At 37.2% G+C, this 24,769-nt stretch overlaps 2 protein-coding genes across 5 annotated transcripts in view; one reads left to right on the forward strand and one right to left on the reverse strand.

Moving 5' to 3' along the window:
- LOC106872970 (peritrophin-44) overlaps positions 1–24,769 on the reverse strand; it is a 50,965-nt gene that overhangs the window by 21,385 nt on the left and 4,811 nt on the right. The gene's annotated exons all lie outside the window — the stretch shown is intronic.
- LOC106872966 (uncharacterized) lies at positions 365–24,325 on the forward strand. The gene is made up of 5 exons (XM_014920154.3): positions 365–497; positions 8,928–9,000; positions 12,792–12,914; positions 20,143–20,274; positions 24,097–24,325. Exons 2-5 carry the CDS (start codon positions 8,928–8,930, stop codon positions 24,162–24,164), a joined length of 396 nt encoding a protein of 131 aa, XP_014775640.2. The 5' UTR covers positions 365–497; the 3' UTR covers positions 24,165–24,325.

A 24,769-nucleotide genomic window follows, 5' to 3' on the forward strand; every position in this document is an offset into this window, starting at 1 on the left:
CTGGCACAAACTGATTAGATTTTGAGATCGATTTGGTACTGTACAAGGATTCTGGATTGTTTTTCCTGTTTTATTACTTATTTTTTTGAGAGCGGTTGGGTGTATTTTTTTGGTATTCTTGTTTGAGAGAACTGTCGAGATTATTTCAGATATTCTCATTTTAAAAAATCATCTCCGGCTAATCGTTGAGAGGACATTGGTGTTGTCTTGGCGGAGGTCTGCTCTCTCTGAGTGCTCTTGTTTGAAATAATTCAGTGTTGCAAATGCAGGAGGAAAGAAATAAATTTCAGCATATCTTGTAATACTTTATGATTCACGAAGAACGAACAGTATGATGCAGCTGTGAACTTCAATAAGGTTTGAATAATATTTATTATGAAAGAATGCTAACAGCTGTTGTCAACAACATCGAATTGTCCTGTGGGTTTTAACTGAAAATGACAGATGTTATTCTTTGCCTCTATTCTTTTTAAAGTAGACACCTTCAACTCCATAAGGTAAGTGAAAATATAACCTGCTATATTAATGTATTTAAGCTCGATTAATCTTTTAATTAATAATTTCAAGGAATTACTGCGTTAGATAAGTGTTAAGACATTGTTCTTAACATACAACGTGTGTTTTTTTTTTAATTCTTCTGAGCAGCATCGTTAACACGCCTGGACAAAATGCTTATCAGCATTTCGTCCGTCTTTTATGTTCTGAGCTCAAATTCCACCGAGTTCGACTTTGCCTTTCATCATTTCGGGGATCGAGAAAATTAGTATTATCTGAGAGCTGAGCTCGATGTAAACGACTTACCTGCCCGTTTCCCTGGAATTTATGGCATTGTGCCAAAATTTGAAGTCAATATACAACGTACAATTGCTTTTTGTGGCGTGCTGGGCAAAATCAGTAGCACCTTGGATCAAATGCTTAGCGTCTTTACGTTCTGAGTTCAAATTCCACCAAGGGATTGATAAAATAAAGTACCAGTCAGACACTGGGGTTCGATGTAATCGACTACTACTCCATCCCCTAAATTTCAGGCTTTGTGCCTATATTAAGCTCAAATAGGAATATAATTAAGACAGCGATCTGACAGATTCGTTACTGCGTCGAACAAACGGCTTAGCAGCATTTCCTCGGCTTTACTTATAGGCTCAAATTCTTCCGTAGTCGAGTTTACCTTTCACCCTTCTGAGATCGATAAAATAAGTATCAGTTAAGCATTAGAGTCGTTGCCATTGACTTCCTTTCTCCTCAAAATTCCTGGCCTTGTACAAAAATTTGAAACCGTTATGATGTAAATGTTCTGGTATTTCTTTTCTCATGATTTTACTTTCAAACAGTGAATAATGCAAAAATTGTTTAGTGTGTACGTGCATGTGTGTGTGTATATATCGTTTGATATTATGTGAAATTTTGCATTCGACAAAATTGCTGAAAAGAAATAGAAAGCTAACAACATACTACTAAATATAAAATATACTTAATATAGTAATAATTAAAATAACGCCCTTAATGAGAAGGAATTTATTATCGTTCATAACAATTATTCTGAAGAAAGAAAAAACCTATAGAACTCCGTGATTTAAATATTCGGTTGTCAGATAAATTAGTCCGTTTAACCCATTTATTTTAATCTGTATTTTTCGTCAACAATTTTGAAATTTATATAAATTTCAAAAAATCGATAAACAAAAGCTATAGACAAAGTATAGAGCTACAAAAAATAGCAACCATAAAACGCTGCGATAAAAATATGTTTCGTGTTAATACAAATATCACCGGAAACGATAAAAGTAAGTGGGGAAATAAAAACGATCGAATTTACCTGAAACATAATAGATAGAAAATCGAATATAGATATAATACGTGGGGAGCTTGATCTTTGATCGTTTCGGTGACAAACCATTACATATTGAGAGCTTCATTACACTTTCAGACGATAGACATACCGTTGTATGAAAATTCCTTGGTTAGACAATTTTAAATAATGACAAACATATAGTAATTAATGTGGTGATCTAAAAATAAATTTTAATTAATTAAAATTATGCAGGCGAAGCTGTGAGGTAAGAATTTTGCTTCCCAACCATATGGTTCCGGGTTCAGTCTGCCCCCGTGACACCTTAGGCAAGTATCTTCTACAATAGACTGGAACTAACCAAAGCGTTGCGAGTGGATTTGGTAGACGGAAACTGAAAAAAAAATCCGGTCAAAAATATGTATGTATGTGTATATGTATGTATGTGTATATGTATGTACATGTGTGTCTTTGTGTTTGTACTCCACCACCGCTTGATAACCGGTGCTAGTGTGTTTACGTCTCTGTAACTTAACGGTTCACCATAGAGACTGATAGAATAAGTACCAGGCTTGAAAAACGTAAGTCCCGAAGTCGATTTGCTTGGCTAAAATTCTTCAAAGCAGTGCCCTAGTTTGTCCGCAGTAAAAGATTTAAAATGTCATCCTGCAAAAGTGGTTCTGTGTGAAAATTAATTGCTAATTAGATAACTTAAAATAATGACTGTACTTCATATTACAATCATTTGTTGTTGGCACTCCATTGCTAACGAGGTCGAGGGTTCCATTTGATCAACGGAACAGCCTGCTCGTGAAATTAACGTGCAAGTGGCTGACTACTCCACAGACACGTGTACCCTTAACGTAGTTCTCGGGGATATTCAGCGTGACACAGTGTGACAAGGCTGACCCTTTGAATTACAGGTACAACAGAAACAGGAAGTAAGAGTGAGAGAAAGTTGTGGTGAAAGAGTACAGCAGGGTTCGCCACCATCCCCTGCCGGAGCCTCGTGAAGCTTTAGGTGTTTTCGCTCAATAAACACTCACAACGCCCGATCTGGAAATTGAAACCGCGATCCTATTGCCGCGAGTCCGCTGCCCTAACCACTGGGCCATTGCGCCTCCACTATTACAATCGTAATATCATCTTATTAAAATGGATCGAAGAGTCACTACATTAAAGTACGTTACCAAGTATTTAAAACTTGTATGATTTAGATTATTGAATGGTGCTAGGCTGGTCAGATAAAGGGTTTGTGTATCCAACTCTTTTTTGCAACAATGTAGCAAATTCTCAACCATAGTGCATGAATGGGTATCATAATTAATTATCGTGTACATGTAGAACATGGGGAGTCGAAACGATGATTACACATAGACGCAGGTTAAAAAGTTTCTTTTGCAACCGAGTGATTTCAGGTTCAGTCCTACTGATCGGTACCTTGGGAAAGTATCTTCTACTACAGCCCGGTGTGAGTGAATTTGATTGATGGAAACTGTAAGGAATCCCATCTTATATATGTGTATGTGTGTGTGTGTTTGTGTGTGCGTGGGTGCTTGCGTGTGTCTGTCTGTTTGTCTGTTTGTCTGCCTTTGTGTCTACGTTTGTCTCTTCTAGCATTTGACAATCGGTGCTGGCTTGCTTACGGTTCGGCCTAATAGACCAGAAGAGTATATATCAGACTTAAAAATAAGTACTGGGATCGATTTGCTCGACTAAAACTGTTCAGGAATAGCTGTTCAGAGCAGAGCCCCAGTATGGCCGCATACCAATGAGCAAAACAATTAAAAGACAGAGATAAAAGAGAAATGTATTAGTACTTAATACGTTCCGGTATATTTGTAGAATTTAACGGGAACATGTCAATTGCTTTTGTATTTTGCCCTTTTTTACTTACTTTTACTTGTTTCAGTCATTGGACTGCGGCCATGCTGGAGCACCGCCTTTAGTCGAGCAAATCGACCCCAGGACTTATTCTTTATAAGCCTAGTACTTATTCTATCGGTCTCTTTTTGCCGAACCGCGAAGTTAAGGGGACGTAAACACACCAGCATCGGTTGTCAAGCGATGGAGGGGGGACAAACACAGACACACAAACACACACACACATATATATATATATATACATATATACATATATACGACGGGCTTCTTTCAGTTTCCGCCTACCAAATCCACTCACAACGGTTTGGTCGGCCCGAGGCTATAGTAGAAGACACTTGCTCAAGGTGCCATGCAGTGAGACTGAATCCGGAACTATGTGGTTGGTAAGCAAGCTACTTACCACACAGCCACGCCTGCGTCTTCTGTAAATATCTTTTCCTTTTAGGCGATGAATACTGACAACACACACAATTCCCTGAAGTAAGCAGATTTTAAGACAACAATTTTTTGACCTTGGTGTGTCCTTTCCGTCAAATCTATCTTCCCAAATCAGTATGCATATCATAATTGATCATCAATTTGGCTAACATCACCATACATTAGCAAATAATTTGTTGGCTGAATTCTATTTACAAGAGCCATCGCTCTTGTTTAGCTCCATTGATCCAGGAATAGCTTTGACTGAAGAGACGCAACCAGGTAGAAACACAGGTGTCTCAATGTCTCCTTACGTCAATGAATTGAGTGCGTTGACAACACATGTACAGCATGAAAGAAGAAAGTTTTCTCCGAAGACGAAATACAACAGCACTTAACATATTCACGATAAAATCTGTCGGGATGAAATGTACTAAGAATGAATAAGTACATTATCGAAAAAGAATTCAGAATTTTACTTTAGACAACGTTGCCTTAGGAAAGGATTATAGAGTAGATATGGGTAAGGAAGCGCCTAAAATGTATAAAACTAAGGAAATTATATGCGGTACTTGTACAGAAGTGTATACTGCTTCTGGCGAAAATGGAATATAATGGATTTGTAGCTGCATTTATAGTAAATTAGTAGAATCGTATGAGAGTCTAAGAGAATGCGTTATTGCTTGGATTCTCGCTGTTCCGCGTGTACCATGAATTATTTGTTTGGCAGATTTCAACAGGCATCAGCAAATAATTTTCTTCGCTGATTTCTATAAACAGGAGCTTGTATTATACAATCCAGCGTGGAAGCTATATTACGTTCGAACTTATTTATAATGAATAAACACGTTATTGCTTCGATTCCCTCTATTCTGCATACATTCAATGCTTTCTTATCAGTTTGGTACGCTTCAGTAAATATATATTCAGCTAATTTTTATAAAAAGGTGCTTGTCTCCTTGTCAGATTATCGATTCGACGGAATAACTTTTACTGAGGAGAAACACAAGGTCGAAACAACGCGGTGACTCAAAGTCTTCTTACATGGTGAACCAGTGAATCCCGTGTGTTATGAACACACATCGTTTAAAGCAGTGGTTCCCAACGACTTTTTACCTATGGATCCTCTTGATTTTTCTCGGGTAGACCCTCATAGATATTCGATGTTTAAAAAAGTCCTATTATATTTTTATAACTAAACTTCATCAGGAATTGTATTTAAACAAATAGTTGAAACATTCTGTGTATTGTAGGATTATAACCAGTTTATTCCTTTACTTGTTTCAGTCTTTTGACTGTGGCCATGCTGGAGCACCGCCTTTAGTCGAGTAAATCGGCCCCAGGATTTATTCTTTGGAAGCCTAGTACTTATTCTATCGGTCTCTTTTTGCCGAACCGCTAAGTTACGGGGACGTAAACACACCAGCATCGGTTGTCAAGCGATGTTGGGGGGACAAACACAGACACACAAACACATACATACATACATACACACACACACACATATATATATATATATATATATATATATATATATATATATATATATATATATACGACGGGCTTCTTTCAGTTTCCGTCTACCAAATCCACTCACAAGGCTTTGGTCGGCCCGAGGCTATAGTAGAAGACACTTGCCCAAGGTGCCACGCAGTGGGACTGAACCCGGAACACATAAATTTTAGCAACAAACCCTTATGTGGACCCTTAAGTCTAAGGGGAGCAAGCGTTGTCTGATGACGAAATGCAACAACTCTGAATTATGTTAAAACTCATCTTGAATGAACAGACACAATATTGTTTGGTTTCTCGCTGATCTTATACGCCATTATTATTTGAGCTGAAATTGTTCTCTACATCTGAACGAGATTATGTTGTATGTTAATTATATTCACATTGTTTGTGTACTGTTGATTGAAGTTTATTTCAATAGAGAGGAGAGATACATAATTAATGATATTAAATGAATTGGTCGTTTCTGTATATTTGGAAAATTTGCATATTTTAAATATCAAAAAGTTTATACTTCAACAGATAAAATGTAAAATTCACTCAGCAGTAATTTTCTTTGTGTGGTTAAGAAAATCATTTCGCAATCACGTGATTTCAGATTCAATCCTACTGTCTGGCACCTTCAGCAAGCGACTTCTATACACTTCGGCTGGTCAATGTGTGTAAATTTGGTTGAAGGAAATTGTGTGGAAGCTCGATATATATACCTTTTACTTATTTCAGTCATTAGACTGCAGCTATGTCGGGACACTGCCTTGAAGAATTTTAGTTGAAAAAAAATCGACCCCATAACTTAATTTTGAAGTCTGATGCTCATTTCATCGGTCTCTTAGACAACTAAGTTACTGAGACGTAAATAGACCAACAACAGTTGCTAACCGGTGGTCAGGAGGAAGATAGACACACACAAAGATACATATATGCACATATATATACATTACACACTCACACACATGTATATGTGTGCGCGTGTGAGTCCGTATGTATGTATGTCACTGATCAGTTTTATTTCAAGATTTCTTGACAATAAAGAAAGAGCCGGTTTCTAACCTAGATCCAAGGTTCCTTCACTGGAATTTGAACATCAGCAACAGGGTATTTTTCTATGTATGAATGTATGCCTGTACGTATGTATGTATATATGTATGTGGAGCAGCCATCATGTATGTACGTACGTATGTATGTATATATTATGCATGTATGTATGTATGTATGTATGTATGTATGCATGTATGTATGTGTGTGTATGTATATGTGCTGATTTGTATATTTTGTTTTATGTATGTCTTCTCATGCATATACTTGCATATCTAGACATGCTCCTATATACTTAAATGATAAACTTCTGCAAAGTTTTACAAATTTTTACAGTTCCAGTGATTGATTGGATCGGTAGTCTTCGAATCAGCTTTCTTCTTCCTGGTTTTGAGAAGCCTAACTTCTCAAGATTGATGTTTAGGCAGTGTGTTACATATCCCAGTGCCCCAATAATTACGGGTATAAACCTGAACTTGTAATCTGGATAGAATAGCTGTAGATTCCTCAATAGTTCAGCGTAAGTATTTTCTTTTTCGCTGATTTTTAGTTTTATGATAACCTCTGCTGGGCAGATGATTTCCACATCTGTACACAGTTGCCCTTCTCTAGCCCAAATCCTTATGTCAGGTCTATTATGTTTACATTTTACTGAGGTTTCACTAGGACATTCTACCAGTACTCCTTTTTATTATGAGTGGCTATGGCTTTCGCCATACTGAGGGTTCTTATTTCTTTGTCCTTGGAATTATCCTTCCGACGGATTTCATTATAGACTGTTGTAGTTACAACATCATGTCTCATCGGTAGATAATACCGTGATGACATTTTCGGAAAACTGTTTATGATGTGGGTGATATCTTCGGTGTTAACTCCACAAAGACTGCATCGGTTGTCATATTTTGCTGCTTTTTCTGCATCTCTGTCCCTCTTGTGCATCAGGTATTTGTTTGATATTTCCTGTTCCTAGATTGCAAACGCATACCTTTCAAAGTGGGAGGTAGTAATCCGGTTGTTGGTCCATGATAGACTGATTTGATCATCAATGTTACTATCATCTCGGAGCTTTCTACTAACATATCCATCTATGGTCTTCTGCTGATATACGCTCATCCTTTCATCTGATGATACATTGCGGTAGAGTCGTCCGACTTCTTTGGCCATGTATCTAAGGTTATCAGACAAGGAATGCTGCTCACGAAGCTGCTTCCCAAATCTTATGATATTATCAGCCTCTTGTATGCAAAGTTGGTCAAGGGATACACTTCGACACTTAGTGGTTAATAGATGTTTCCAAAGAGATAGGATACGACATTCAAAGACAGTTCGAATCAATGTTAAGCCATTGTCGCTTCGTTTTGGTTTTAGGTAGAGGCGGTCTACGTCACTTTTGATGTGGAAATTATGTGTTTGTTAATATCTTCCGGGTTTTCATATCAATGGCTCACATCTCATCAAGCGTCCAATCAAGCAACCGAAATGTTGGTATGAATGCTGGTATTACAAACACCATTATGGGCCATTGTTTTTTTTATTGAATGCAGAGAGTCCCGAGGTCTAAATTTTCTTTATTCGACTGTAATATACTTTAGCGACACGTGTTTTTTTACGGGTGCTATTGTAAGATGTATGCATTAATGTATCACCGGTTGCCAAGCGGTGGTGGTACAAACACAGACACACACATAAATACATATATATATATATAAACAATATATGAGTATATGCATATATATGTACATGTATGTATATACGTTCATCTACATGTACATATAGATACATAACTGGGTACATGACGTGGCAAAAGTACAAGGACGTGATATATACATATATATATATATATATATATATATATATAAAAGATAATAAGAGTGAAAAAACTACAGAAGGCTTGTGTTACATGGTTAAAGTATATATTTAAATTATGTCAGAAAAATGTAAGAAAAATGTTAGAAAGATGTTATAAAATCTTTTTGGTATATAAACATTGTATTTTGTATATATATATATATATATATATACATTACACACACGCATGAATATGGGTGTGTATGTATGTATGTATGTATGTACAAGTGTGTATCTGTGTCCCACTAAGAGACTCCCAATAGAATATCCATTAGACCTTAGACATTAGTACTAAAACTTTTCGACAGGCTTCTTCAAAGCGGTGCTCCACCATGGCATCAGTCAAATGACTGAAACAAGAAAATTGTAAAAGGCAAGATTGATAATACAAAACATATTTTATACTTTTCTCTTTTGTTTCTTTCTTTTTTTTTTTTTACAGATGTATATATATTCAATAGCTTTCTTTCCACTTCTCGTCCTTTATGCTGTTACAAATAACATTGTCACTGCAGGTAAGTATCTACTATCTTAATCTCTTTAAGTTTTATGATCTTAATCTTTTTAAAAAGACACAATAGACACTAACAGAACAGGAGGAGACATTCACTGAGGATATCACGGGATGTATGACGAAAGATTTAAGACAAAGGACACAACAATAAGAACAATAATAAAGGTGAAGTGAAGAACGAATAATATAGTGCATGCATTTATGAAAAGTGACCATCCCAAGATATAACAATATCTTTTTTTAAACTTTTTTTATATTTCAGTGATCTTTCTAGCTGTATACGATCCTAATTTTAGCCCATTCGAAACCCTAGTGTGTGGCTTAGTGGTTAGCGTGTTGCGTTCACTATCGCTAGGTCATAGTTTCGTTTCCCGGACTGGGTGGTATGTTGTGTTCTTGAGTAAAACACTTCATTTCACGTTGCTCCAGTCCACTCAGCCGTAAAGAAGTAACCCTACAACGGCTGTTGGAATGTTGTAATCTGTCATCTATACGCCATGGAAAACTGATAACCGGACCAATGAGTCCTAGGACAACTGACAGTTATGTCCAGGGGTTGATGATATTAATGATGAAGCCGTCTATCTTTGTCCTTCTTGTCACCTTCAATATTTCAAACTTCCTGATACTACGGTGAACTGTTGTCTAAATTGGTTTTCGGGACTCAGCATCCTTCTACAGTGGGGGTGCAATGGTCTTGTGGTTAGGGCAGTGAACTCGCTGTCGTAGGATCGCGATTTCGTTTCCCAGACCGGACGTTGTGAGTGTTTATTGAACTAAAATACCTAAAGCTCCACGAGGCTCCGGCAGGGGTTGGTGGCGAACCCTGCTGTACTCTTTCACCACAACTTCCTTTCACCCTTACTTCCTGTTTCTTTCGTACCTGTATTTCAAAGGGCCAGCCTTGTCACACTCTGTGTAACGCTGAATCTCCCCCGGGGACTACGTTAAGGGTACACGTGTCTGTGGAGTGCTCAGCCACTTGCATGTTAATTTCACGAGCAGGCTGTTCCGTTGATCAGATCAACTGGAACCTTCGTCGTCGTAACCGACGGAGTGCCAACACAAAAACAAATCCTTCCACAACAAATTCCTAAATCTGGGCTCCTAAAAGTGGTCAAGCTGACTTAAATATAGGTTATTGTCTAAATCATTAGAAAGCAACATAAATCAGGTTTTTCTGATTCCGCTACAAAACTTAACCCTGCTCTCTACTCTCGAAGATATTAGTTTCAAATTTTGGCACAAGTCCAGCAATTTCCGGGCAGCGGGGTTAGCCGATTATATCGATCCCAAAGTTCAACTGGCACTTATTTCCTCGCCCCTGAAACGATGAAAGCAAAGTCAACCTCGACGGAAGGTAAAGACGGACGAAACGCCGATAAGCATTTTCTTCGGCGTGGTAACGGTTCTGCTAGCTCGCAGCCTTACTTTCGAACATAATATTGATCACCTGCGTTAAAAACTATCCAGGTTTCCGGAACTCACATAGAAAGAAATAATCTAGTACTTCTATTCTCGTTTATCACGGAAATGCGGTTAAAAAGGCACTCATGAATGAATCAATGCTGGGTGAATGATCATGTATTTTGCAAAGGGAACGAATGGTAGATTCATTGACGCCAAACTCGCGGCCTACAGCTGCGAAGCTTCCACCATTACATATTTTCTTGATCATCTCTGATTTTTCTTCGAGTACTTTCGTCTGTGCTGTTTGCTACGATACGACGCCTTCGCATATTTTCTGTTCACTGACGCCATATTGATGAGCTTGAGTACTTAAAGCCGTATAAACAACACACAGCGACTCAGTACGGTCGCATAAGCACAAGCGGTAGCCAGTGCATTCTAACTACCTGAGCTTTGTGCGTAAACGCTGCAGCACGCTTTTGCGATACAAGCAGAATCTTTGACTAATCGTCGACTCGTGCTATCATAGATCAATCCGCAGTAAACATAACATGGTCCACAACCGAATTACCGTGTTACCTCGGATCAGTGATGAATGAATTTGTAATAAACGAGGTTATATGTACTCGAAAGCTCTTCCTGAGCTACAAATAAGGACGCAGTTTCATGAGTTACACTGTGGCCTCTTTTTGTATTCTTTCTAGAAACAAATAAACATTAAAACATTTCCCAAGGCGTGGAGTTGGTAGAACCATTCGCTGCATTTCGTCCGTCTCTGATTTCTGTGTTCGGATTCCGCTGAGGTTGACTTTGTCTTTCCTTCATTAAGGAGCCAATGAAAGGAGTACCAGCCAAGTAATCAACTTCCCTCCCACTGCCCTTAAAAACTGCTGGTCATGTGTCAGAATTTGAAATCACTATAAAGCATTGCATGTCGTCCTTTTAGGAATCGATAATAATCGATAATAAGCTCCAGTTGAGCAGTGGTGTCGATATAATCAACTCATCTCCTCCCTTAGATATCAGGTTTTGTGCCCATAGTAGAAAGCATTAATAAAACATTGGCCCACGAATCAATGCCTTAATTCTTTTTGTCTGTGGATACTAGGTATCCTTGTTCTCAGTCATTCAATCTTCATTTTTTTCTCTTAACCTTTTCCAATACATAAATTCCCCGATTTCGTAAAAAGCATTTTTTTTCTCATATCTGTTAAACATTTTATCCTCCCAAAATGTTCCCTGCATTCGTTCTATTAAACTATTTACTCCCATTTCGAAAGCTTTACCGTATTTACTCGTGAATAAGTTCAACTAATTTGTACTTCATTTTAACAGAAAAAAAAAACATTAGTGAAGGGCAACTTCTGCACAAATAAGTAAGATATATATATATGTGTGTGTGTGTATATATATATATATAACGACGACCACTAAGTGGACTGTTAATGTGCTAGAATAAGATCACATGTAATGTGTCTACTAAGACCTAATAGTTCTCAAATTAAATTCAGCGAAATACCGAACCGTATGCGGGCAAGACAGTGAAAATTACATAAATAAAAAATAAAAAATTATCATTCGTGTACTAGTTTTGAAATTAATATTCTCTTACCGAAAATATCTGTTTCTCGTCAGCACGAACTGTAAGGAAAGCATAATTTTCAGAATCCTATACAAGTTGTTCACCCCTAGTGGCGAACGCGTATATGGTTCTGCTAATTACAACTTAATGGTAAAATTCAAATGTCTTCGTTTTGGCGCGCTAATTCCGGAAATATCTCTGCAGAAAATGGTACATATATATATATATGTGTATATATATATATATATATATATATGTATATATATATATATATATATATATATATATATATATATATATATATATATATATATATATATATATATATATATATATATATACATATATATATATACATATATATATATATATATATATATATATATATATATATATATATATATATATATATATATATATACGTATATGTATCTATGTATATATATATATATATATATACACTCATACACACACACACACACACACACACACACACACACACACAGATATGGAGGATGGCGCAAAGTTTATGCAAGAGGCAAAGCTTCAACTATTAAGGAAAGACATTTTATACAAAGATTTAACACTAATTTAGTGGGTGCAGTTTATATACGATTAAATACGGTAATTTAATATTTGAGTGAAGTAAACTCACCTAGAATCTCTCAGTTTACATAAACTTAAACTTACTAAGGTTAAAAGGATTCGCATTCAGTCATAAAAATCAGAAGACAAAAATGAAACTACGTTTGTTTATTTTTTATTGATAAATATACTTCGTCTTTATAATCGGTTTGCAGAATGTAATGGATGTTACTATGATGGACAATGCTTCTGCAATAATCAAAAAGGCATTTATATAGGAAAGAATGAATGTAAGGAACTTGAATGCAAAAAGAACAAACTATCAACTATTGAGACGTGTAAGTAAAAAGTAAATATCATTTTTGGTACCTATAGATTGAAACATGGAAATGTGTGGGGGAAAGTTACTCTCGTGGAGAAGTGGGTGTGTGTATTTGTGTGTGGATGTGTATGTGTACAGAGACAAAGAGAGAAACAAAGAGTTGTTATACAAACAAATAGTGGGAGTGAAATATATATTTTAAAAAACCGTAAAGAAAATAGAAAACTTGGTGCAAAACTTAAGGTGTCGGTAAATTCAGGAGGAAATTAGACAATAGCAACCGTTAAATGGACAAATAAAGAATGTAGTAAAAAGGTGGAGTAAAAATTCAGTCAATGAAAAGCTCTCGTCTTGATCACGTGCCCTTTATATGAAACCTCAATTTCTGTTATCAATTATAAACCATAACAGCTAATGTTTGCTTATAAATAAACTAAAGATATTTAGGTGATGGGATGAGGAAAGTGTTATGCAGGAGTGGCTGTGTGGTAAGTAGCTTGCATACCAACCAGATGGTTCCAGGTTACAGTCCCACTGCGTGGCACCTTGGGCAAGTGTCTTCTACTATACCCTCGGGCCGACCAAAGCTTTGTGAGTGGATTTAGTAGACAAAAACTGAAAGAAGCCCAACGTATACATATATGTATATATGTGTGTTATTTCATTACTGCCCACGAGGGACCAAACACAGAGGGGACAAACAAGGACAGACAAACAAAGACAGACAAACAAGGACAGACAAACGGATTCAGTCAATTATATCGACCCCATTGCGTAACTGGTACTTATTTAATCGATCCCGAAAGGATGAAAGGCAAAGTCGACCTCGGCGGAATTTGAACTCAGAACGTAGCGGCAGACGAAATACCACTAAGCATTTCGCCCGGCGTGCTAACGTTTCTGCCAGATCGCCGACTTATATGTGTGTGTATGTGTGTGTGTGTGTGTGTGTGTGTGTGTGTGTGTGTGTGTGTGTGTGTGTGTGCGTGCGTGTGTGTATATGTTTATATTGTGTGTTTATTCCCCCAACATCGCTTGATAACCGATGCTGGTGTGTTTACGTCCCCGTAACAAAGCGGTTCGGCAAAAGAGATCCGATGGAATAAGTACTAGGCTTACAAAGAATAAGTGCTGGGGCCGATTTGCTCGACAAAAGGCGGTGCTCCAGCATGGCCGCAGTCAAATGACTGAAACAATTAAAAGAATAAACGATTGTCTTTACACGAGGTTTTAGTGACGGGAATAAACGGAAAAGTTTTTAACAAACGATAAAGTTTCCGTCAAAAATACACATTAACATTTCAGTGCTGGCCACCTCCGATGAAACGTCTCTGGGACTTCGACTGTGCAAACAATCTAATGTGTCACACGTAATTTTTATTTAGTTCATACTCGTTATCACTTATTCTATATATTAGGCGCAGTGTGACTGCGTGATAAGAAGTTTCCGGTTTCAGTCCCACTGCATGGTACCTAGGGCATGTGTCTTCTACTATAATCTCAGGCTGACCAAAGCCTTGTAAGTGGATTTATTGAAGGAAACTGAAAGAATCCCGTAGTATATATGTGTGTGTGTCTGTGAGTGTATGTGTGTGTGTATGTGTGTGTGTGTGTGTGTGTGTGTGTGTGTGTGTGTGTGTGTGTGTGTGTTTGTCCCCGCCACCATCGCTTGACAACCGATGTTGATGTGTTCACGTCCCCGTAACTTAGCGGTTCGGCAATAAAACCGATAGAATAAGTACTAGGCTTACAAAGAATAAGTCCTGGAGTCGATTTGCTCGACTGAAGGTGGTGCTCCAGCATGGCTGCAGTCAAATAACTGAAACAAGCAATAGAATATTAATATTTCATTCCACATAATATATGTGCGTGTGTGATCATTCATAGCCGTCACTGGTAAGCAAATATAATCTGGTAGAATGTACCATACTTTCGCTAATTGCTTTCGATGCCTGTGACATGGTTGTGTAGTTACGGAGCTTGCTTTGCAACCACGTGATTTCGGACTCAGTCACACTGCGAGGACCTTACTGACCAATTGTTTACTACTATAGCGAGGAGCCAACCAATGCCTTGGTAGATGGTAAGTATGTGGAAACCCGTCGTACATATACATATGTGTGAATGTACTTGTATTTGTGTTTGTGCTTGACTCCGCCTTCACTAATTGACAACCGTTATTGGTTTGTTACGCATCCGTAACTTAGTGGCTCGACAAAAAGGTCGATAAAGTATAACTAGATTTAAAAAGAAAACTACTGAGATTGAATTGTTCGACTAAAACTTTCAAGCCGATGCCCCAGCATGGCCGCAGTCATATTACTGAAGCGAAATAGATACCTACACACAGTGACGGACTGGGTCTAGAAATATTGGTTGCCAGGAAACTAAGGAGGCCCACCAGTAACTATGAGGGGGCCCACCAGCAACTACAAGGGGGCCCACCCGCAACTACAATACAATCATTTAATTTGTTTTCTTTTTTGTTAAAAGTATTCTTTTCAACTGTCTACAGACGTATCCAGGCTGAAATAATCAATGCAGTCTTCCAGGAGTGAATAAAACAAATTCTCAAATTTTAGGGGGTGGGCCCCTAAGATACTAACATGGACCCCCATATATGGAATCTAATGGCACATGGTCCACTTGCCATCTGGAAAGGTGTCAACCTGGCCAGTCCGCCACTGCCTACACATAGATACCTATGCATCACTCCCAACTTTTAGACCTAGGAGAAAGGGCCGCACTAGCACTTAGCTGGTACTCATTTACAGCCGAGTAGACTGGAGCAACGTGAAATGAAGCACCTTGCTCAAGGATAAAAGACGCCAACTGGTTCAGGAATCAACAAGTAATGAATCCAATGCTAGCGGACTGAGATTTTGTAATCCCTATTTAGACGGTATCCTAATACAACACGAATCATACGAACAACATGTAGAACACGTAAAAAGGGTATTTGAAAAAATAAGAGAATACGGTTTTAAGCTAAATGAAGAAAAGTGTGAGTTCTTTCTGAAAAAAAATTAAATACTTGAGCCAGATAATAGATAAAAACGGATGGAAACCGGATCCATCCAGAGTAACTGCGATAAAAAATATAGCCACACCGAATAATGTGACCGTGCTTCAGGCATTTTGGGGATTAGTAAATAACTACCAAATTTATATTCCAGTATACACAATGTAAGGGCTCTGCTAAATGATTTGTTAACGAAAAATGCAAAATGGTGCTGGACTGATAAGTGCCAGAAATCATTTGACAAATTAAAAAACATTTCAACATCAAATTTATCGTTAATGCATTTTGATCCGAAGTTGGAAATTATATTGGCTACAGATGCGAGTGATTATAGTATAGGAGCCATGCTTCTGTACAAATATGAAGATGGGAGTGAAAAGGGTGTAGGACATGCGTCCTGATCGTTATTATCAGCAGAGAGGAACTACAGCCAAATAGAAAAGGAAGCGTTAGAAATTATATTCGGTGTAAAAAGTTCCATAGATTTATTCATGGGAGAAGTTTCTGTCTACAATGGATCATCGCTCACTACTGTCGATATATGGTTCTAAAACAGGAATACCAACACACGCAGCTAATAGACTACAGCGATGGGGCATTATATTATTGAATTATGATTTCAAAATGGAATATTTACTGTCAAAGAAACAAGGGCATGCAGATGGTTCGCCCAGACTGATACCGAAACACAGTGAGCCATTCGATGATACGATAATCGCAGCATTAAGATCAGAAGGAGAAATCAAAAATGTAATGTGGAATTTGGTATGCGAATTACCGGGGACCCTTGAAGACATAAAACAAAATGCGGAAAAGGACAAATTCATAACAGAATTTTTTTAAAATACTGTGATCAGGGAAAGTAAATAGGAACAGGATGGATGCGAAATGAAACTAAGACGTGAACCTACACTTAATTTGTGATGGCGTACTAATGTATGCAGAGAAGAAAGTGATGCCTGAAACACTACAAAAGAAACGGTTGAGGGAATTCCATGTTGGACATCCTGATATTTCGAGGATGAAAGCTTTAATTCGTAGCTACGTGTACTGGCCAAAATGGATAGAGAAAGTGAAAATTTAGTAAAAGGCTGTATAGGATGTGATCTGGCAGCAAAATTACCGACGATAAAAAGCGAATCTTGGCCGAAAGTAGATGTTCCGTGGTCGAGACCCCACATTGACTTAGCTGCCCACCTTAAACGTTTCATAATATTTAGTGGTAGTAGATAGTTTCACTAAATGGTAGAAATTTGTAAGTGTAAAAAGCCAACCTCCTTAACTACGACAAACTTTCTACATGAGATGTTTGCGAGATTTGGAGTCCCAGCCGCGATAGTGTTTGATAATGGAATGCAACTTGTGTCTTTTGAGTTTAAAAGGTTTTGTAAAACGTTCGCTGTAGAACATGTAACTACTGCGCCACACCATCTCAGATCTAACGGACAGGCAGAACGTTTTCTCGATACAGTCAGGAGAGCTATAAGAAAGTCGAATTAGGAAATCACGGACGAAGTAGCTCTACAAATATTCCTAAGAGTATATCGAAGGACTCCAAATCTAAATACACCACCAGGTATATTACCAGTGGAGTTGATGTTTGCGAGTCAACTAAAATCAGTCTTCGACAAATTACTACCTGGTAAGAAAAGAAAAATTGCAATTGATAATACAGCAAGATATTTCAAAATTGGTGAAAATGCATTTGTTAGGACATATAAGAACGGAAAGCAAAGTTGAGAAGACAGCGTGATTACCAAACGCATAGGAAAAATGCTATACTTGGTAAAAGGAAGAAAATGGGTGCACAAGAGATATATAAATGAACTAAACACAAAGATTAGTTGAGAGCGAACCCAAGAGAATAGAAGAGCCAATGGAATGGTGATATGATTCTTTTCAAATATCATATATCGCACAAGCGAAAGAAAAAGAAACGAAGTTGCTGGAAGTTGATACCAAACGTAAAAAAATTTTAATTTGTAACTGTATCGAAAAAAAACTCAAATTGGAGGGATTAAAACATTATTTTAGTGGTAATTTATTTTACAAAAGTAATTCTTAGGCTAGGGTACGTCCTATGCACTCGTGCGGCTTATAGGCCATCAAATACGATATATGTATATATATATATATATATATATATATATATATATATATATATATATATATATATATATATATATATTATATATATATATATATATATATAGAGAGAGAGAGAGAGAGAGAGAGAGTTTACAATTTATAGCTTTTTAATTCTTTCAAATAATTTCTTCCCATAACCTAATAGTAATTTCTGCAAATTTTATTTTTTCTTCCATCTTACTTCCCATAATTTGTCCCCTCTCCCCTTCTTTTCTTTTATTTTCATGCATTCTTTTTATATTTACAATTCGCCCTTTCCTCTCCCCTCTTTCTCTGTCTCACTCTCTCTTTGTTTTACCCTTCCTTTCTTTCTCTGTCCTTATCTTTCTATGCAATTTCTCCTCTCACAATATCTGTTTTTATAACGCCATTTTAAATTCCTAGCATTCCCTGTTCGGATGTAAGTATTTTGTGAATGAACAACAATGTATATGTGCTTAAGTAAGTGTGTGTATGTGTATACAATTATGTGTTTGGATCTATCGATGTTTAGGGATGTGTATGCTCTTGTGTATGTATATGATCGCTTGTTTATGTGTATAAGTATGTGATCGTAAACGTATATTTTAACATATGTATGTCTTTATGTCGTTGCCGCGAGAATATGTACTATATATATATATATGTGTGTGTAGTTATATATGAATATGTGCGTCAGTATATTTCTACCTGTGTATGTATGTAGTTGAATATATATGTATGTGTGTTGGTGTGTATGTATATGTATATATTTATGGATATGTTTATAAATGACATATATATATGCTATTTACGACCCAATATATATGTTATTCACTCGGAAAGCCACTGTCACTAGCTACGCTAATGACACAAAACTATCTCAGGCAATAAAGAATCCTGATGATATTGTAAGCCTACAGAATGACCTAAATGCAATATATGAGTGGGCAGAGCAAAACAATATGCAGTTCAATGCGGAAAAAGTTCAAGTACTGCGCTACAAGGTCACACGTGCCTCCCAACTGGCATACACAGGACCTGAAGGTACTGCAATCCCAGAACCACAAGCCGTGAGAGACCTGGGCATCAACATGTGTAGTGATGCATCATTTCACATGCACATTGTCAAGTTGACAGCAAAGTGCAGACAGCTGGCGGGGTGGATACTGAGGACATTCCGTACAAGGGATCAAAAAGTCATGTTGACTCTATGGAAGACATTTGTCCTGAGCCGCCTAGACTATTGCTCTCAGTTGTGGTCACCACACAGTGTCAAACGGACAGCAGAACTCGAGGCAATTCAGAGGCACTATACAAAAAAGATCGCCACAGTCCAGCAGATGAACTACAGGGAGCGGCTGCAGGCACTAGGTCTCTACTCCCTGGAACGCAGGCGGGAGAGATATGTAATAATATACATATGGAAAATACTGGAAGGACTGGTGCCGAACTTTGGCATCAAGTACTACAGGAATGCCCGCACGGGTCGCCACTGCATGGTGCCAAAGGTGCCGTCCACTGCATCTCACATAAGAACAAGATACTGCAGCAGCCTCGGTTTCAGAGGACCTCAGCTCTTCAATGCCCTGCCAAAACATTTGAGAGACCTGCAAGACATGGATGTGGAGGTCTTCAAGACAAAACTGAGCATTCATCTCCTTATTCAATTTTCATATATATATATATATATGTACATATATATATATATATGTATATACATATATATATATATATATATATATATATATATATATATATATATATATATATATATATATATATATATATATATATATATATATATATATATATACTTGTTTTTATGTATACACAAGCACACACACACATATATATATATATGTATATGTATATATATATATATATATATATATATATATATATATATATATATATATATATATATATATATATATAGATGTACAACAACAAATAAATATATATTTCATATCTATTTATGTATAGGGAGATTGATAGTGAGGGAGAAAAAGTAATGAATGTGGAGATAGAGAAAACGAGTTAGTAGGTGAAGTTAACATGTGTATATTAAGATACTATTTTTTTCTTTTAATTCTAATTTCTTTAATGTTCTCAGATTGCAAAGTTGACAGCGGAAATTGCTTAAGCGCAGGTGAAACATGGATGGGTGCCGTCAATAATCTATGTGTAACGGAATACTGCGATATTCAAAATAATCAACCTATTTTAGGTATACGCTCCGAACAAGGTATATATATATATATATTTTCATTTTATCGTTTGTTGAAATTCAAGCTGACACGGACACAAACACTCACAAAGTATACACATACACATATACTCTTTCTACACACACAAGCCCATCTACTCCCAGGAAATTCTTCAGATGACCAGCATATCACTTCACACCAGTCCGAAGCCAGCCACGTCGGTCAGTACAAGATGTGCCACTCCTTGTAGTTTTCCTGCTTATCGCAAACTGATGCAGTCGGTTCAGAAACCGAATCTTTCGTAATTCTCCATTCATTACATCGACTTGATTCATCTCAAAATCAACTTCACTTAATCTCTACACAGATCATCACAGGTTGACACTCGGACACCCCAAACATACTCGAACTCTTTCTCGCTTCCAGACCTAATCTCAAACATACTATAACATTCTCTACACCTATGGGGTCATCCGATCACTGTTTCCGACACATATACTAGTATCACATAACACGCTTTTCTCATGTGCGTCTTATTGCTTTTCAAGTCTGCTAAATTATCAGAGTCCCACCAGTTTTTATACCATCAATCTCTGGCTGTATTTGTGCTTCACTCCTGGCCCATTTAAAACGGCTAAGCACATGACTGAAACGATAATTTTAGACACATCCCGCTCCATTCCACAATCAACAAAAGCTCAATGCGCTAAATTCTCCGAGTGATTTATTCATAGTTGCGCTGCAGCTAGGTAAAAGCCAACCCCAACAACAGAAGAAGAAACTGACCCATGCCTCAAAATAATGCACCTTTCAACCAACATCTTGACTTCAACAACACCACTGTCGAAAACAAGAAATCGATAGATAACTTCATACATCAAACAGCGCATAGCTATCTCACCATCCAAACTGCTGCTAATAATTTCGTTGGTTGACAAAAATAATATCAACGAACTCATAAGAATCTTGATTTTCTCTACTTCTCAACAAGTAAGGCCATCTGAGCAATAAACGACGGAGAATGCCTTCTCTGATTCCTAATTTGAGTGATGGCAAGTTGCATGGATGAGTCGTTTGAAATTCCCTCCTAAACTGTTTCTGTCCTTCGACTGCATTTTCAAACTTCCAGTAACCCTAATACTCCTTCACATAAATTGTATCCCCACATATACACAGACCACCACACACACACACACACACACACACACACACACACACACACACACACACACACGCACACACATTGCACACCACACTCTAACATACCCCATACACACACACATATAACCTAATACTTTACAGAAAGAAAATTGACCAACGAATAAATATATATATATATATATATATATATATATATATATATACACGCACACGGAAAAATTGTAAATATGAGCACCACATTAATAATACATACTTTTCCTACCTCAAGATAACTCTTAACGGCTTCACAGCATACTCAACCAAGGGACATAACTCCTAAACTAAGCCCCCTGGCCTCTTTTTCGTTCCACCACCTTTTTCACAGCAGCCGCTGACCGCTTGTGCTAATCCACCTCCGACAATAGAGAGCAGTCACCATATTCCTATCCATTTCGATTAACTCTGATGAGCGTAAAGTTATACACTGAACCGCAAAAGAAACGCGAGACGTGTGTGACACTGAAATATATATTTTAATTCCATTATGTCAGAGATACATTTTGATAAATCTGATAAAGTCAATTTCTTGGATGCATTTTGACCACAGTGTATGGGTCACTGTCATGTGTTCTGGTAGTGAGGGGATCCAGCACATCGAGATTGTAGGGCGTGACAGATTCAATACCGTGTATGCCCTACTTGGGTGTTCAAAACGGCCATACACCGTCGGAACATAGAGTGCATGAGGCGATTCACAAAAGCCATTGACACCTGTGTCCACAACCTGAGGAAAGCTGCCTACAGTTCCACAAGAGTTATCGGCCTTGGGACCACCTGGTTTAGCCATCTCTGGTATTTCAGGTGTTTCAATTAGGTTCAAATCCGGAGTGAGAGCCGGTCACAGCATGGTTCTGATGTTGTGCTGACGCAGGAAGCCTATGGTAACCCTGGCCGTATGGGAGGGAGCATTGTCCTGCTGGGACATGTGACTGTGGTGACGCGTGAAGAGGGGAGACGTAAATACCATGTGCTGTTCATTCAATGAATAGCACGTGGAATCTACGTCTCTACACTTGTGATGACAAGATATGAACTCCTATTAGAATTTACATACCATGGGCAAAAACCATTTCTACCACTTCTACACATCACTTTCCTTGGATAATGGAAATGCAAGTATAACATCTTTATACATTTTTATTTTTGTTTCTACATTTCTCCTATTTCCCTATATACTCCTTATTTGATTCCTTTTCCAAAATAACATATTTCTCTACTCTAATAACTCTAATATTTCCCTCACCATCTCACTGTAAGATAACAGCTGTAAGACTAACTTTCTCTTTATAAATGTCCTGAAAATTCTACTCTGCCTTGGCTTTGTTGTCTCATTCTATTTAACACCCGAAATGCTTGGTGTATCAAGAAGTACTGTCTCGAAAGTAATAACAGCCTTTGAGAAAGAAGGAAAAACCTCCTCATTGAAACAAAACTCCGGAAGAAAACCAAAACTTTCAGAGAGGGACCGTCGGACTCTTACGCAAATTGTTAGAAAGGATCGCAAAAATACAGTTCCGTAAATTAATGCAGATCTTAATGACCACTTTGAGAACCAAGTTTCCACAAAACTGTTCGCTGGGAGCTGCACAAAGCTGGGTTTCACGAGAGGGCTGCAATAAAAAAACCACTACTTTTAAAAAGTCTTCCCTACCAACCATTTAAATTAGATAGATAGATAGATAGATAGATAGATAGATAGATAGATAGATAGATAGATAGATAGATATTCTTTTATTCTTTTACTGGTTTCAGCCAGAGGCTGGGGCCATACTGGATCACTGCCTTTCGATGTTTTGGCGTCTCCTTTCGATACTGTTTTTAGTGATGAAGCGAGCTGGAGGGAGCTGCTCTTCTTTGTGCCTCCTGCCACGATGTGGGCTCGTCTGGGATTTCAAATAGAAATTTGTCCAGGAGCTTCTTGAACGTTTCCGCTTCTACCATTTGCAAATCTCGTATGTTCTTGGGTAAGATTTTTAACAGTTGTGGTACACTGAACCACAAGCTGTTGCAATACTGGGTCCTTATCTTAGATGAAGAAGACGGTATCTATTGTATTATGGAGTGCCCCTCAAGTCGGTGGTTGTCATAGCTTTATGTGTGTGTTCCTTGTATATGTGTGTGTGTACGCTGTACTATACTATACGCTTGTATATTTTCAGAGAGGGGGGAGTAATGAGAAAATATTTTTATAGGATTTTTTAAAATGTATTTCAGCGAATTACATAGGGTGAATGTCCCTCGCTTAGCTCTTCTATTCGTTCACGTATATATAATTTAACTTCGCTATGTATGTAATCTATTTTTACTGATCAACGTTAGTAAAATTCGAAACATTTGTCCTCTCCTTTAAGAATACCATTTGCATACATCTTTCATTTCTCAACTCTAATCACAGCAACCCTAATCATCCATCGTAACTTGATAACATTTTTCTCACATCCACACCATTGTCTCAATATCCTCAACGCTTCACAAGTTTGATGTATTATCGAATTAACTCGTATACCGCATCGTTTCAAACATTTAATATATTTGTTATACACCGATAAAGCTAAAACGATTCTGATACTTTGTAAAACAATCTGTGAAACAAATTATATGAAGTCTTCTTTAATGATTTTCTTTCATTTATCTTTCCTTTTTCTTTTTCTTTTATGCAGTTTGCAACCCGACAATCATTGCTTTAAAATTACGACGTTTTACCCGTAAGAAACTGGTTACATGTTAAATGAAAATTCGGCGTATGATTTTGTTAGAACTCTCTGTAAAGAATAAAATGTATCAATAATATATGGTGTCGCTGTCTGACATAGTGCTACACATAGGCTACTAATATTGACATTAAACGTGTATCCATAACATATAGCACTATTTTATTCCTTTTAGAAGTCAGTAGCATAATATAACCTGTGATTTATTTCATTGAGTATTTTAAGAAAGTATTTCATAGAATGTTAGTAGATTAGGAGTCGAGACAAAAGTGACAAAGTCCTTAGTGTTTACATCAGTATAATAACAGTTTCTAGGGAATTCTGTTTCTCTTTTCTTTCCGATGATTTATTGTTTAACCTGTATTTTCTAACCTTTCAAAATTCAGTATGAATATTCAGTGGTTTTGGCAGCCGGTCAGACCCTCATTTAAAGATCTTTTTGTTACATATAGTTATTGGTTTTGTTGAATAAAATTTGTTGAGAAAAGCCGCAATAATTATGCACCAACCCAATACATACATACATACATACATGCATGCATACATGCATACATACATACATACATACATGCATACATACATACATACATACATACATACATACATACATACATACATACAT

The sequence above is a fragment of the Octopus bimaculoides genome, chromosome 6 (assembly GCF_046866305.1).
Source record: "Octopus bimaculoides isolate indiv1 chromosome 6, ASM4686630v1, whole genome shotgun sequence".
NCBI classification, from domain to species: Eukaryota; Metazoa; Mollusca; class Cephalopoda; order Octopoda; family Octopodidae; genus Octopus; species Octopus bimaculoides.